The sequence below is a fragment of the Mandrillus leucophaeus genome, unplaced genomic scaffold (assembly GCF_000951045.1).
Source record: "Mandrillus leucophaeus isolate KB7577 unplaced genomic scaffold, Mleu.le_1.0 Scaffold27, whole genome shotgun sequence".
In the NCBI taxonomy this organism is placed as follows: domain Eukaryota; kingdom Metazoa; phylum Chordata; class Mammalia; order Primates; family Cercopithecidae; genus Mandrillus; species Mandrillus leucophaeus.
Genome location: NW_012102809.1, coordinates 1,631,039 through 1,645,421, shown reverse-complemented (window position 1 = coordinate 1,645,421; position 14,383 = coordinate 1,631,039). Strand labels below are relative to the sequence as shown.

At 48.7% G+C, this 14,383-nt stretch overlaps 1 protein-coding gene across 1 annotated transcript in view; it reads left to right on the top strand.

The window, feature by feature from the left end:
• Positions 1–13,901, top strand: part of GMDS (GDP-mannose 4,6-dehydratase) — a 544,120-nt gene extending 530,219 nt beyond the window's left edge. The window contains exons 9-10 of the mRNA XM_011984604.1: positions 13,509–13,577; positions 13,818–13,901. Coding sequence (XP_011839994.1) covers positions 13,509–13,577; positions 13,818–13,901 — 153 coding nt within the window. The remainder of the gene's footprint in view (positions 1–13,508; positions 13,578–13,817) is intronic.
• Positions 13,902–14,383: the final 482 nt, after the last annotated feature.

Genomic DNA, 14,383 nt, shown 5'->3' with positions numbered 1-14,383 from the left:
TATTCTCTCTCTTCTGTCCGTGTTGTCGGCAGATTCTTTCTTTACACACCACAGCCTCTACGTGGTGGTGAACACGTGGCTTTGTGTTTATTGTTACCACATAACTAAAGAGAGAAGACTCCCAGGGGAGGTGGTCTACGTTAATGGGCTAGTAACCTAGTCTTTGGAGTCAGAGAAGCCTGGGTTTGAATCCAAGATCCACCTCGAGTGGCCCAGGGCAAGTTACCTACTTCCCAGCACCGCCGTTTCCTTGCCTACCTGGTAGGACTGTTAGAAGGCTAAAGGACCGGGGGTGTGTTGCTGCTGGTCTAAGGGCCCTCAGAGAACCTTTGCCTAAACTGGTGAAAAACCCATCCTGAACAGCAAGTGCAGGGACTCACTGGCCCACTGCAGAGGGAACTCCACTTGTGAGCCTTCTGCATAGAGGCCTCTGTCCCCACAACAGTCTGCAGTAGGTCAGGCCACTGGATTGTGATTTGTGTTGGGGAACTTGCTTCCCCCTTGTGCCATTATTGATGTGTTATGCAAGTGCCTCACTGACGTGCTCCACCCAGGGCAATGAGGTGCCACGAGATAGCATAGGCACCCAGAGAGCCTGACTTGCCATCGGCGACAGCTCCCCGAAAGTCCAGCCGTGCTTTCACGGGGGAGAGTGTGAATCAGTAGTTTCCTCGGGGGCCTTGTTCAGCACACCAGAACCAAGTCAGACCTCCACCCTCCAGGCCACCTGCCTTCTCACAGGTGCCGTCTGCGGGGCCGACCGGGAAGCACATGCCCAGCTGCGGGGCTCCTGGGCCTGGAAAGATGCCTGGAAAGGCCTTACTGGGCAGAGGTGCAGGGCGACCAGGGCCAAGGGAGGCCTCTCCACCACCCTTTGCCACCTGACAATGTGCTGAGTCACCCGGCTCCCCCAGACACCTGGCTTGACTCAGTGCAGACAACGAGCCAGATGGAGCCCAGCTGGGACAACTTGAGTTCTACTGCTCTGCTGCCACAGCTGCCATGGAGCCATGCCTGGTGCTAGACTAGGAGGCACAGTGCGGGGTCCCCAAGGCACAGAAGCAGTCTCAAGGTGTTATGCGAGCACCAGCAGGCTTGGCAGAATGGCAAGCAGTAGCTTGGAGAGAGGCCATTAGAGTTGTTCCAGTCCCGGCATTCCCCCACGTGCAGGTGAGGCAAGCCCAGGTTCAGAGCTTGTGCTGCAGGGCCAGGCCTAGGCCTCATCTCTCCTTCCTGCTGCCTTCCATGCCATTCCCATTCCCGCACAGAACCTTGGGCAGGTGAGGCATGGGCAGACCTTCTGGGGCCCGCTGGTGTGTGTAAGAATCAAACTTGCAAGGACATAACCGCAGCATGATAAGGGCTGCCTGTGTGGCAGCCAGTGCCCCCAGTCCGAGGCTCATAGTGTGAGTCTAGGCCCTGAGCTCTCCAGCCTGGGGGCTCATCCCTCCATGGGAGCCTGTTCCTCCATGGGGGCTGCATCAGCACCGACCTTCCAGGCACCTTCAGGATGGCCAGAGAGGTGTTGGTGGCTGTGTTCTCACACGAGTCTTTGATCATCTTGTGAGTCATCTTCATGCTGCACACTTGCTGGTGTAACAGTTAAATGAGGTGAAAGTAACTTTGAACTGAATCCAGGTGTTGAGTTTTGCCAACCTTCAACCTCAGGCTATCAGCCCTGGCTCAATCTTTATAATGTCTGTCTTCTCCAGACTCAGGAATCCCAAGACCTTCAGAGTAGGCATGACTTTCCAAGATAGGCCTACTTTCTACACCAACAGGCTTTTTAGAATTGATGTGGCCAGAATTCTAGAACTATCCCACACTCTAGGCCACCCTTGTCCCTCTTTCCTGTGTTTATTTGGAGAGCATGTTGTGCACATCAAAGAAGAGGTTCCTGCTGGTGGTTTTATCAAATTACTGAGCAAGAGAAGCACCGAAGAGATGCAGACATTCCTGGAAGAGATTACTTGTGGCACGCGGATCTCGTCCCTTTATTTCTATTTCTGCCGACATTTTGGGGTGTCTCTTTTCTGTCATCTCCTAGTCCTCTTTGTGACGAGGAGGGCTGCCACGGTGGCAGGTTAATCTGGAAATACAACGTAGGAAAAGTGCCTTGTGAGGAAAGGGCTCTAACCAAACAGTAGTATCCTAAAGATAGCCCCAGCTGAGAGCAGAGAAGAGCAAGTCACAGACACCGTGTTGGAGGTGCCGAGGCCGGCCCTGCTTCCCTGGAGGGGCTGTGGGTTATGTACAGGCTGTAATCGGTAATTTCTCACATTTGGATAGAGCTATCTTTTCCAGAGTGCTTTCACATCCACCAAAGTATCATTTTAGGCAAGTTGGCAGAGTATGAACCAAGCCCTGCAGACTTGAGGGCCACACTCCCCTGTGGGCTTTGCACAGCACAGACCCTCAGCCTTGTCTGTGAGGCTGGCCCTAATGGCAAACAAAGCACCTGCCAAGGGTCACCACACAGTGTCGCACTCGGAGTCCCCACCAAAGCTCCCATCAAAGTCAGCCTGATTATTTTCCACTGCATTTTCCTGAAAGGATGTTATGATTTTCTCCAGTTTGGTGGCTGGCGATAAATCAGGCTTTTATGATGTCATGTGAAAGGCCCCCTCTCGGACTTCCTCCTGCCGCAGCCGGAGGATGAAAGTGGGCCATGTTGGTTGCGCAGTGGACACAGCTTGCCTTAACCCTTTCCTTGCCTGTCCCGTAGACCAGGTCACGGAAGAAGACAAGCTGTTTCCCCTCAGCCTCCCTTTCACAGGAGCATAGCCAGGACCTGGGAAATGGAGCTCCTTTCTTAGAGCTAAGCAGACTTTCTCAGCAGAGAGGCTTTGGCTTCAAATCAGGATCAAAACAAGAAGGCGTGCTCCGTGCAATGATATGAGAGATCTCAGGTGATGCTCTAGAAGTAATCTTTTGGAAGAGTCCCTGTTCTCTCATCATGAAATGAGAGGTTTCCTGAAAAAGGAGATGACATGCAATGCTGGCAGGGCTGTGGCGAGAGGCACACGCACACTCCACTAGGAGAACTTCTTTCCTGGCAGTGTTGATTCATGGAATGTCTTTGAAAGCAATAAAAGGTTCTCATTCAGACAAACATCCTGGGAGTTCTCTGTCAGTTCTCTTTCCCTCACCCCCACCTCCAACCGCAGGGAGGCCTTTTCTGCTCTTTCTCCAAGATCCTCTCAAGTGCACCCACGCCTTTCCGTCGCCATGTCCCCACCCGACCCCTCGTGTCCAGGCCGCCATCTTCTCTCACCACATCTGTGGCTGGAGTCTCTTAGCTGGTCTCTCCCCCTGCTCTTGCCCCTCTTTCTCACCCTCAAGGCAGTATCTGCAGGCATCTTTGAACTCGTCCATCACAGCATATGCCCCAGTACTTAAAACCCCCTGTGGCTCCGAGCAAAGCCCAAACTCCATATTTGATGTGCTGGGCCAGTAAAGGATGGAGTTCAAAGTCAGTGGGTTCTTACTGTAAATGGGTGGACTTTTACACAGTGCACACGGACACAGAGACACACACCCAGAGAGAGACAGAGAGAAAGACACATACACACAAGAGTAACGTAAAAATGTTTTCAAAACTCAGGCAAGTTGCAGTGCTGTGCCTCATCCTCCTGAGAGCTACTGGGAAAGGAGAAGGCCCTTAACCAGCAAGGAGAGCTCAGGGCCACAGCTTCACTGCAGGCAGGAAGAAATGAAGGGGGCAGCAGCATCTCAGTCGGCCTCAGAGGCTGAGTGTGTCATCATTTGGCCAGAAGAGGGGCAGCCCTTTCACAGCACACCCTAGCAGGTGCTGGAGTAGCATTGCCAGGTTACTGCCTCTGGCCTCTGGTGACCCCTAGTCTCCACGTCTTTCAGGGCCAGCTGGGTGCAGTCCTGACTCTCCGCTGCAGTGGCCTGCACCTGAGTCGCCAGGTGCTTTTAGGTTAGGTGGCCCAAGCACATCAAAGAGTGGCAGATTTTCCAGGGGAGGAGGGAGTTGGGCCATGCAGGGCAAGGGCGACTCATGCACCTTCTTAAAAATACTTACACCTAATGTCAGTTATAGTCAGTTCCATACTTTCAAAAATGGCACCAGAAAGTCAGACTTGTAAACTCCATCAAGTTGAAGTAGGAAGTGGAAGCCAGCTTTCCAACCTCCAGCCACAGCCTGCAGGCTGTAGGTGCTCCAAGGCACAGTCCCTGTGACTGCACAGCAGAGCCTCGCAACCATGTGGCTTTGCTGGGAAAGGCCTGGGCTCCGTGGCAGAAACCACCAGGGAGGCCAACAGTGCCTGCCTCTGTGTCCCTCCCAGCCTCGTGGTCATGGGTTCCCCTCCCCCTCTCTCCATGCCCAGTCACAGCAGCCTTCTCTCCAGGTTCCCTTAAGGCCTTTTTACCTGCAGTGTCCCCAAGAGACCCTTACACCCCAGATCTTTCTGTGACCGGCCCCTGCACATTGTGCAGATCTCTGATCCAGTCACCTCTGAGGAAGGCCTTCCCCGCCCAGCCAGTAGAGTGCCCTCCCACCCTCCAACAAGCCAGCCCCCTCTGCAGTCGCTCCCTCACGCTCCCATCGGCCGAAACTCGCGTCTCTGCATATTCTTGTGCTAGAACATGGACTTCATGACAGCCACAGCCTTCTCTGGTCCATGTTTGCTTCCCCAAGGCCTAAAGCAGTAAATATGTGGCAACAAGCAAGCAAGAGCCTGTGAAATGTCTGCAGAAATTGAGGGACAGCAGAGCACAAAATCTGCATTCTGTTACAGCTGTTCAGAAAATGATTGTCTAAAACTAGAGGAAGGGTTGGGGTGCAGGGTAAAATTGCATGTAAGGATCAAAGAAAAACTAAAACAGCCCACCTAAAAATATTGTATCTTCATCCGTGATGTTACTACAAGAAATTAAAAGAATCATTTTTCCTACATTTTAGTGATAAATAATAGCCTTGATAGAAAGCCTGTATAGGATGAATTAGAAATAGTTCTAGCTGCTTTTCCTGTGCAATTTTGAATTCTCACACAACTTTGCAAGCATTGCTGTCCCCATTTTACAGATTTAAAACCTGAATCTCAGAGGTATTAAGAAAGAGTTAAGTGGTTGAGCCACTTTATGATTCCAGGTCTCTCCAGCAATGTCTCCATGTTGGTTGTGTCTAAGAATTTTTTTTCTTTTAGAGGCAAGGTCTCATTCTGTCACCCAGGCTAGAGCACAGTGGTTCAATCATAGCTCAGTGCAGCTTTAAACGGCTTGGCTCAAGCAATCCTCCAACCTCAGCCTCCCAAGTAGCTGGAACCACAGGCAAGTGCCACTACACCCAGCTAATTTTTAAAATTATTTTGTAGAGACAGGGTCCTGCCATGTTGCCCAGGCTGGTCTCAAACTTCTGGCCTCAAGCAATCCTCCTGCCCCAGCCTTTCAAAGCACTGGGATTACAGGCATGAGCTATCACACCTGATCAAATTTTTGTTTTGAGATAAAATCTATATACTGTGAAGTGCACAAATGTTGAACTGCAGTTTGATCAGTTCTGACAAATGCATGCACTCATGTAACCGACACTCCTATTCGTATAAGGAGCATTTCATCACTCCAGAAAGTTCCTTGGTGAATCTTCCCAGTCAGTACTCCTCCCCTGTCCTCCAATCTCGTTTCTATAACCATGGATGCCTGTTCTAGGACCTCACATACAGCAAATCATACAATATGGACTCCTCTGTGTCAGTTTCCATCCAGCATTAAGTTGATATTTCTGTGTGTTGATACATCTATTACTTGGAGCCCTCTTTGCCACTCAAATTAATGTGTGTGAAGTGTATTGCTTACAACACATACTATGGAGGGTTTTGTCCTATTGAGTGTTGCGACTGCTGGACTAGGAATCAGCAGAACCTGACCACTAGATGACTTTGTGACATTCTCAAGTACTTGACTGGAATACCTCTGCAGATGCATTTCAGTATAGGACTGTGTTCCTCTCATGAAGATATAAAGAAGAAGTGCCAGGTGACCATGTAGTATAGACACCTGACAAAAGCCCGTTAGCCTTCCTGTGATGATGGGTGGCCAAATGGGTGATAACAGAATTACGGTAAACCTAAAGAGTCGCCATCATGCTCATCTCCTCTCCATACCTCTCCAAAAACTTGCTAACAAATATCATAGTAATTGTCTTCATCTGTTCTCCAATATGAAAGTCCCCAGAGGAATGGCCAGAAAGCAAGAATCTGGATGTGGTCACGTGTTTGACTAGGCCTTGAGTTTCTTAAGAAGTGGCTGAGGGAATGAATATTTGGAGGAACCTATGGGTATATGTTTGAAAGACCCTGTTTGAATGACCCTATTATGTTACTTATATTTGGATTGGGGAGAAGGAGGAAGGGGAGGAAGGAAGGGAGGGAGGGAGGGAGATGGATTATTGAAGTAAGGTGTGTTGAATTGGAGGACTTAATATACTGTATACATTGAGAAAAACCACAAAGGAAAAAAATCCCATCTATATTGTACTGTGTAGTACTAATGTCCAAAGCAGTGGTGGTGGTGGTATTGGGGCATTTCTAAGAGGTGGGTAGATTTCCTAACAAACTAGAAGGAAACAAGCTTAAGGAAAATTACCTTCCTCTTATGCAACTCAGGATACCCTGTGGCCTAGGTAGGCATTCCTAGATGAGAAGGTGCAGGGTAAAGATAAGCCAGATGACAATTACTTTAGCTTTTACCTCCGAGATACTTTGCTTTTGACAGAACTTTCATCTTTAGGAAAGAGGCCACCTGCGACAGATACAAAATCTCCTAAGTTGCATTTTGGATGTGATTGTTTTGTAGTTTAATTAGCTGATGTCTATAAAGCGCTTTGAGGGTAGAAAGTCCTAAGTGGCAAGAGCGCAGCGGCCTCTTGTATCCAGGGTGCCACTTGCCAGCAATGTCACAAGAGTCGCTAATCGGTCCAGTCAAAGGTGCTTTATCTCCTGTCCTCAGGGTTTTGCCACCTCGTTCCAGCATGGATAAATCTTTACACCCTAGATCCAGTTATTAAGAGTAACCAGTAATTTCCAACCAAGATGGTGCTGGCTTTGAAGCCTGGAATGCTGAGGTCACTAACAATCTTATCTCCTTTTCATTAAATGGCCCCTGCATTGCAGCTGTGAGTCAGCCACTCCCCATCTCAGCTAGTCAGAGTGGAGATCAGTGAAGTAACCGGAACTAAGAGGACTCTAGTTACAGTAATTAATCTAGCTTTCCCCAGGTTGATGCTACTGTAAGCACCCGGGATCAAGAAATAAAGCTAACAAAAAATTAATTCCACGATTGCAATTATAGATGTAGAACAGGTACAGACAGACACAGCACCTTGTAAATATGTATGATGCAAGATGACATCCCCAAAGTCTTATATGGTTATTTCATTTAAAGAAACCTGTTAGACACCTACCTGGGAGTAGGCAGCTCCCCAGAAGCTTCCCAGCGCAGCTTCTGAGAAGTGCTTTCCTCTTCAGCTGGCTCAGACTGCTGCCTGGCTGAACAGGGAAGGCCTCAAAGTTGCACAGGGCTGGACAGGGCAGAGAGTGGGCATGTTCCTGGGCTGGGCCCCACTCAGGAGGTGGGGGGCATGGTCCTCTGTCCCAGTCAAAGGCCAGGCAGCCAATGGGCAGGGGGACGCGGCCAGGGCAACCACCTGGTCTGGGAAAAGGAACAAGCTTTGGGGTGGCATAAACCGCATAGACCACGTGCGGTTCATCCCATGGAGGAAAGAGGACTGACGCACTCATCTCCACACATCTCAAGCATGTCTGCTAGAAAGGTCTTTCTCCAGAATATTTTTTAAAACTTTGTTTAAAAGGAAGTTAACTTGCTTAAATCCTGTATTTCTCCTAAATAATTATGTTGTCTGTGTAGCTTATAGAGCCCTTTTTTGCCTAGCTACAGTTCTTGTTTTATGTCAACTATGTCAACCATATTTTTTTAAATATAAATGAAAATGATCCATTTATATATAGGTTGCACTACACATGCCATTAAGTTCTCCTTTCGTGAAGTGAACACCTGTAATTTTTTTTACCACCCTATGCTTTATTGACAAGCAGGCACATAATGAAGGCCGTGTTCTCATTTACTTTCCACGAAAGCTGTACTGTGCCGGCCGGACTTTGCCGCTGGTATCTGGGGCATGCATATGGATGGATGCATTTCTTTCCATTTGTTTAGTAGTGCTTAACAGCTGCTGATCCCAAATGACAAAATCTACCAACTGCGATCCCATCAGAAAAGTGGGATCAGCAAGAGGGGTGCTCAGAGGATTTTAAAGTGCCCATTAGGCACCATCCAGGAGGACTGGACCGTACATCCTGAGTCATCTAAGGAGGCTCCCAGCAGAGGTGACAGTGGTGACGGTGGGAGTGCCCCGTGGTGGTTTTATTCTAAGTCTACACCATTGCTGATTGCCACACAGCGGCCTCCATAAGGGTGGCCACGGACGAGGCCATGGTGCAGGGCCTGCTCGAGCTGTTCTGCTCCCTCTGCCACTTCCTCTCCACTGCCTGCACCCTCCGCGGGCCAGTGCTGACTGACTCCATTTCCCTGAGGCTGCCTGAGCATTGTTTGAGCTCTGCCGGCATTCCGTTAGCCTCTGTTGATGGACAGTCCCACCGAGTCCGCTTCCTGAGCAGACAGGACCGCCTGCTGTTTTCTTCTCCTCTCTTATCGCCCCTGTCGTTAAAGGAGAGGTCTGACGTCCACTTCAGTTTGTGTGGATAGACAGCAGTAAGGGAACAGGGGGGAATGTTCATTACCGCTGTTAACAGCACAGCATTTCTTACTGCCCGGACATTCGCTCCCTCTTTGGGAAGGATTAAACCAAAGGATAAATTCGTGAGCGTGGAAGGCTTCAAGCTACACCCAGGAAGAGATATCGTATATTGCAAATTTTCTGGGGGAGCTTTCAGAATTCATTTTTTGTTATTTCCCAGTCTTATTCTCAACTATCTGGAATCTTGACTAGGATACTCTGTGCGGCTTGAGAGCTTTTTCCTGAGGCTTTTTGTTGTTGTTTAGCAGCTCTGTCTTTCTGAAAAAGAAACATTACCCCCAGAGTCCAGCTTTTCTATTCACTCTACACTGGCAGAAAGTTGGATCAAGAACCAAATTCATTGGCATTCTTTTATTCCCTTGGAACCTAAGCTATTCCTCAATTTTGCTTTTCTAAGAAAAGTAGAAGGGGGAAAAAAAGAATATTAAGTGCCACTCACAGCTCTGTATCTTAAATTCCTGAAGACATTTCGCCAAGGCTTTCATCAGTCTCGGCTTTCCTTATTAACATCCCTGTCCATACATCTTCTCCTATTTATAGCACTCAAGAGTCAATTTCTTCCAAGAGGTACATTAGAAATTTAACAATAGTCTGCCAAAAGATCTCATACTCTTAAAATATGTCTCTACCTAAACATGTTCTTTGCAAGTCTTATAAGCAGACCTGTTGAGGAAATGCAGCGTCCGACATCTAGTTTGAACTAAATATTAAAGTTTTCCCAAAGCAAACTCAGTGAAAAGGGGAGAAAATGAAATGAGACTGTGAACTTCAAAAAATCATCCTATGTGATACAATCTGTTTAATAGCATTCCCCACAGTGGTTTTAGAGAAAGTGGTATGGAGGTGGGAGTATCAAAGGGAATGAATGTGTTAAAGAATGATCAAAATAACATCCGGGGAAGGAATGAAAACTAACCAGTGTGATTTTAAAGCTGCGTTGTTATCTAGATGGAAGAGATCTGAGGAAAGGGACCTGTAGTTAGGGTAGAAGATAATGGCACACTGTGGTCTCTCCTTTTCTGGAGTTTGCGTTAACTACTGTGGGCTCAGAAACGGGCTTAATGACTTTTCCAGCATTTGGTCTGGCTTTTTATCAGTTCACTTTAACAAGAGCATAAGCCAGGAAAGCCTAAAAAATGGCTGCAGCCAAACGTGCCCTCCTGCATGCTGCTGTTTGCAACTCCGTAGAAGTACGTGTGGATGGCACAGCTAAAGGACAGCTCCCGAAGGTCAAATGAATGCACACGGTCTGTGAGTCAGAAATCTGAAGGGCCATGTGGACCCAGACATTGCTCCTGCTGTTTTGCTGCTGTAAAATGCTCAGTGAAACCTAATTGAATTTGACAATTATAAATTACATATTGAAACCGTATAGTTCACCTAAGGAATAGCAATGAAAACAGTGAAGACACCAGAGGCCAGAGTTCAGGAAATGTCATATTCACATAGAAATACCTTAAATTTTTCTCAAAGCTTTATTTTCTCTTTTTTCAAGAAAAGCTCCAGACCACCCAGTGCACGAAGTCCTTTTTGGAAGCTGTACGTAAAATCATCACTTTAATTCAGCTTTTGTCATACTAAGGCTGTAAGCACATGTATAATGAAGGAACTGAACTGTCAAAACAGAAGAAAAGAGCGCAGCAGATAAGCTCACTCTTCTCTCTTGTCCTGAGGAGCTGATTATACCCTAGCGGAGGAGATTTGTGGAAGTTCAAAAATCTTTAAGGGGGAGGTAAAGATTAAAGGAACACTTATCAGGGCCCACACTCCCCTCTCACTCCTCACAGTTTGTATCTGAGCATGGCAGTTCGGACCCGTTGTATGAACACAGTATCCACCACCTGATTTCTTCTCAGCCCACAGGAAGCCTTATTTAAAGAAGGGAATCCACATCCTTGCTCTCCTTCTAGAGCTACGTGCACTCTCCCACACAGGCCCTCCCCGTGCCACCCTTTAGGTGTGTCCTGTGCCTAGAACCATGCAGAATGAACCACTGACCGTATCTTTTCTATAAATGACACCAGTGGGAAGAAATAAGAAATTCCTTCAGGAACAGTTAAGTGTAAAACAAGCTGGGATGCTCGTCATCTTTCCTTAAAAGTTGATTGGAACATAAGCTTACTGCCCAGTCCAGATGTCAGTCTAGGAGCAGCTGGCATGGAGAGCCGATGTTTTGTTCTAAGGGGACCTCATCCTCTTTCTTCCCAAGGTCCCTTGGTCTAATTAAATTTCAGGGAGACAGAGCCTTGGCAGAAGGTTAAAGGAAGCAGCTAGACTGCAGTATTGGAGCTAGGCTCAAAACTAAATTGAGAAGTTTAACTGGGTTCGTCTCTGGTTTCAATGAAATACTTTTACAGTGTATGGTAGCAATGTCTGTTTCTAAGCCTTTGAAAACCATTTTTCTTTTTCCTTAATGGTAGTTCCCTGGTTGTTTTTATATTATGAGCTCCTTGTAGAAAACTACAGGAAACATAATTACAATACAAAGCTCCATTTCCCAAGCCTACCAAGATATTTGAAGCCAAACCGGGTTTTAGGGTTTTGCTAACTGTAAGTTCACAGCCATGAATTGCATCCTATGCCGTGCTGGTTGATTTACAGCCAGTGTGATGTGATTAAACAATAACCATGCTTCTCCACACCGTCTAGCTGCTATAGGATTGAGAGAGGGGAGGGATGGGCTGCATGACTCCACATTGCACAGCTTCCTCTGGGGAAAAAGAAAGAGTATCTTTGTGTGACGCTTATAGCAAAATAGAAGCCTGTAGAAATATATACAAGTTTATTTAGGGAGGGGAAAGAAAAATAAATTACTTTGTTTTTCTGCTTATATTGCTGTTTCCTTGTAGCGCTATGTTAAATTGCTAATTACTAATTTTTGTATTCTACTTTTCCTGAAGAATCTGTATATGGACTTTTAGGGCCAGCAGAAATAACTTGTTTTAGTATTATTAACACTCTGGGGAGGAAACTGGTACTTTAGTGTATTGCGAAGTGCAAAGCGTTTGAAAAAGTCGTGATGGATGATGAGAACGAGAGGGAGAGTCGCCGTGTACTCTGCTGCCGCCCTATTTCAAGCCCGCGGGTGCAGACGTTCAGTAGGATCCAGACAGCCTCTACTCTAGAAGGCTTAGCAGAGAAGGTGAGCTCCAAACCCAGGGCAAAGCAGTCCCGCCCCTGCCCTCCCGACCTTTCCCGTCATGAATCTAGAACAAATTCCCCCGCCTGCCAAGTTTCAGGGAAGTCTGAAGAAAATAAGCAGGAAAGGCTTTCAGTGGCAGCTTGACTGTCTGTTACTTTCACACGATGAAACTCCTTTTAGGCTGTTCTTTAATTGGTATGTAGCTGAAATAGAATAATCGAGTATTTCTCTCCTACAAACATCAGCTATTGTCGTACTGCCTTCGCATTCTGTTTATTTCGAGGAATCACATCTTATGTGTTATTTGATGAGTACATTTGTGTATGGAAAAGCTAAATAGTTATCTCACTTCTAACAATTATGTATCTCAAAGTCTTTTTTCTTTCTTCCCTCCTTTCCTTCCCCTCTTTCTCCTTTCCTCCTTTCCTTTCTTCCTTGTTTCCTATTTTGTAATTCATCTTGAACTCATCTCAATCTTCAGGTAAATCAGTCTTCACAGAGCTGTAACAAAGACATTGGTGAGCAGGGGCTGAGAGCAGGATTAATTTCTTCTCCACTGGTTTTGTTTTCGCCAGCCTTCCTTCCAAGGACGCCTCTTAAGTAGATGGAAATGAAATGCCCTCGTTTCCTCGAGTGGAGCAGTTGGGGAAAGCGGGAGAAGGAACGCCCTCCCAGAGGGGACACTGGCGGGCAGTGCGGGGTCCTGCAGAGCTGCTGGCTGCAGCTCCGTGCTGGATCGTGGAAGGACAAGTGGGTCGAGATCAGCATTTTCTTAGGAACAGAATCAAACCGAGTAGAATAGGGGTAGAATAGAATAGACCGTCTATAGAGTTCCTGGACGCTAAGGCTAAGTATTGCTTCGTGAAACTCCAGTTTCGTTTTATGAACGCGTGTGTGTGCGGGAGGCCATGTGAACTGACTTTACTGTGGGTACGAGAAGCCCAAAGCCACCGCCCAGGAAGATACATCCATGGCGCCTTAGAAAGAGGGTCGCACGCTCCCACCGAGACAGAGGGGTCCACGAGTCCTGGGACCTCGCGCCCCACACCCCAAGTCCCTTCCCCGCGGGGCTGCTGGCTGTGGGTAGGATGGGCGCTTGGCGCGGCCAGCCCTGCAGCGGGAGCTGAGCGCGCGGGGCACGGGCAACTGGGAGGGGCGCCTGGTGATTTACTCACTTCCCTCCTAGCCGGAGAAGTGCAGTAATTCGAAACAGTTCTCACAGTAGTGTCCCTGACAACTTAATGTAAAAAAAAATAAAAAAATAAAAAATAAGCATTAAGAGTCCAAGGGACTCGTTGGGGAGAAGAGGGGTGGAGGTGGCTGGGACGAGCTGGGGATGGATCGCTGTCACCGTCCTCACGGGCCCGCACAGCACCTTCTTAACCGCGACCTAGTGATTTACGGCGCCGAGAGCCGCAACTGAACGCGCGCAGCAGGGACCGGCAGCAGGGAACCCCGGAGCCTTGTGCGCTCAGAGGGAGCGGAACGGTGGGGGTTCCCGGGGCTCGGGACCTGCTGCCCCGCCGACCCACACCTGCTTCGTCTCCCCCTCTTCTTCCCTAGGACTTTCTGCAGGGCGACTGCACCAAAGCGAAACAGAAGCTGAACTGGAAGCCCCGGGTCGCTTTCGATGTGAGTATCTCTTAGGGCGCACGCCGCCCGCTGCGGGGCCCCGGGCTGCAGGGCGGCAGCTCTCAGGGTCGGGCGCCTGAGGCGCCTGCGATGCCCAAAGCCCGGAGGGCGGGGTGCGGGAGAAGTGAGGGGAGCTGGAATGAGGGACGCGGAGGCCTCTCTGGGGCGGACACCCGGGGTGGGGTGTCACCAGGAGAGGGTGGCAGAAGCTCCTCCCTCACGCCCACCCCTGTGTTGCAGGAGCTGGTGAGGGAGATGGTGCACGCCGACGTGGAGCTCATGAGGACAAACCCCTGTCTCTTATACACATCTAGATGTGTATAAGAGAGAGGGAGATGGTGCACGCCGACGTGGAGCTCATGAGGACAAACCCCAATGCCTGAGCACAGCCGCGGAGCCCGCCCGCCAGCCCGCCCTCCGGCTGCGATCCCCGCAGAGTCGCCGGTGCAGACGCACTGTGGGGATGGGGAGGGGCGTGCCAATCTGCGGGTGCCTGTGGCCCCTGCTGCCACCGCGCTGTCCCGGCCGCAGGAGCGGGCCGCCCCGCCGAGTTTTGTAGCAGCCGGGATGTGACCCTCCGGGGTTTGGGCCGCTTCGCTTTTGTCGAAGCCTCCTCTGAATGGCTTTGTGAAATCAAGACGTTTTAATCATACTCACTTTACTTGAAATTATGTTGTTAGACAACAAATTGTGGGGCCTTCAAATTGTTTTTCTCTTTTCATATTAAAAATGGTTTTTCTGTGAACTAGCATTTACAGGGTCGGTGTGGATGTTTTCTCCAAGTTAGGAGCACGGCTATAAGGGTC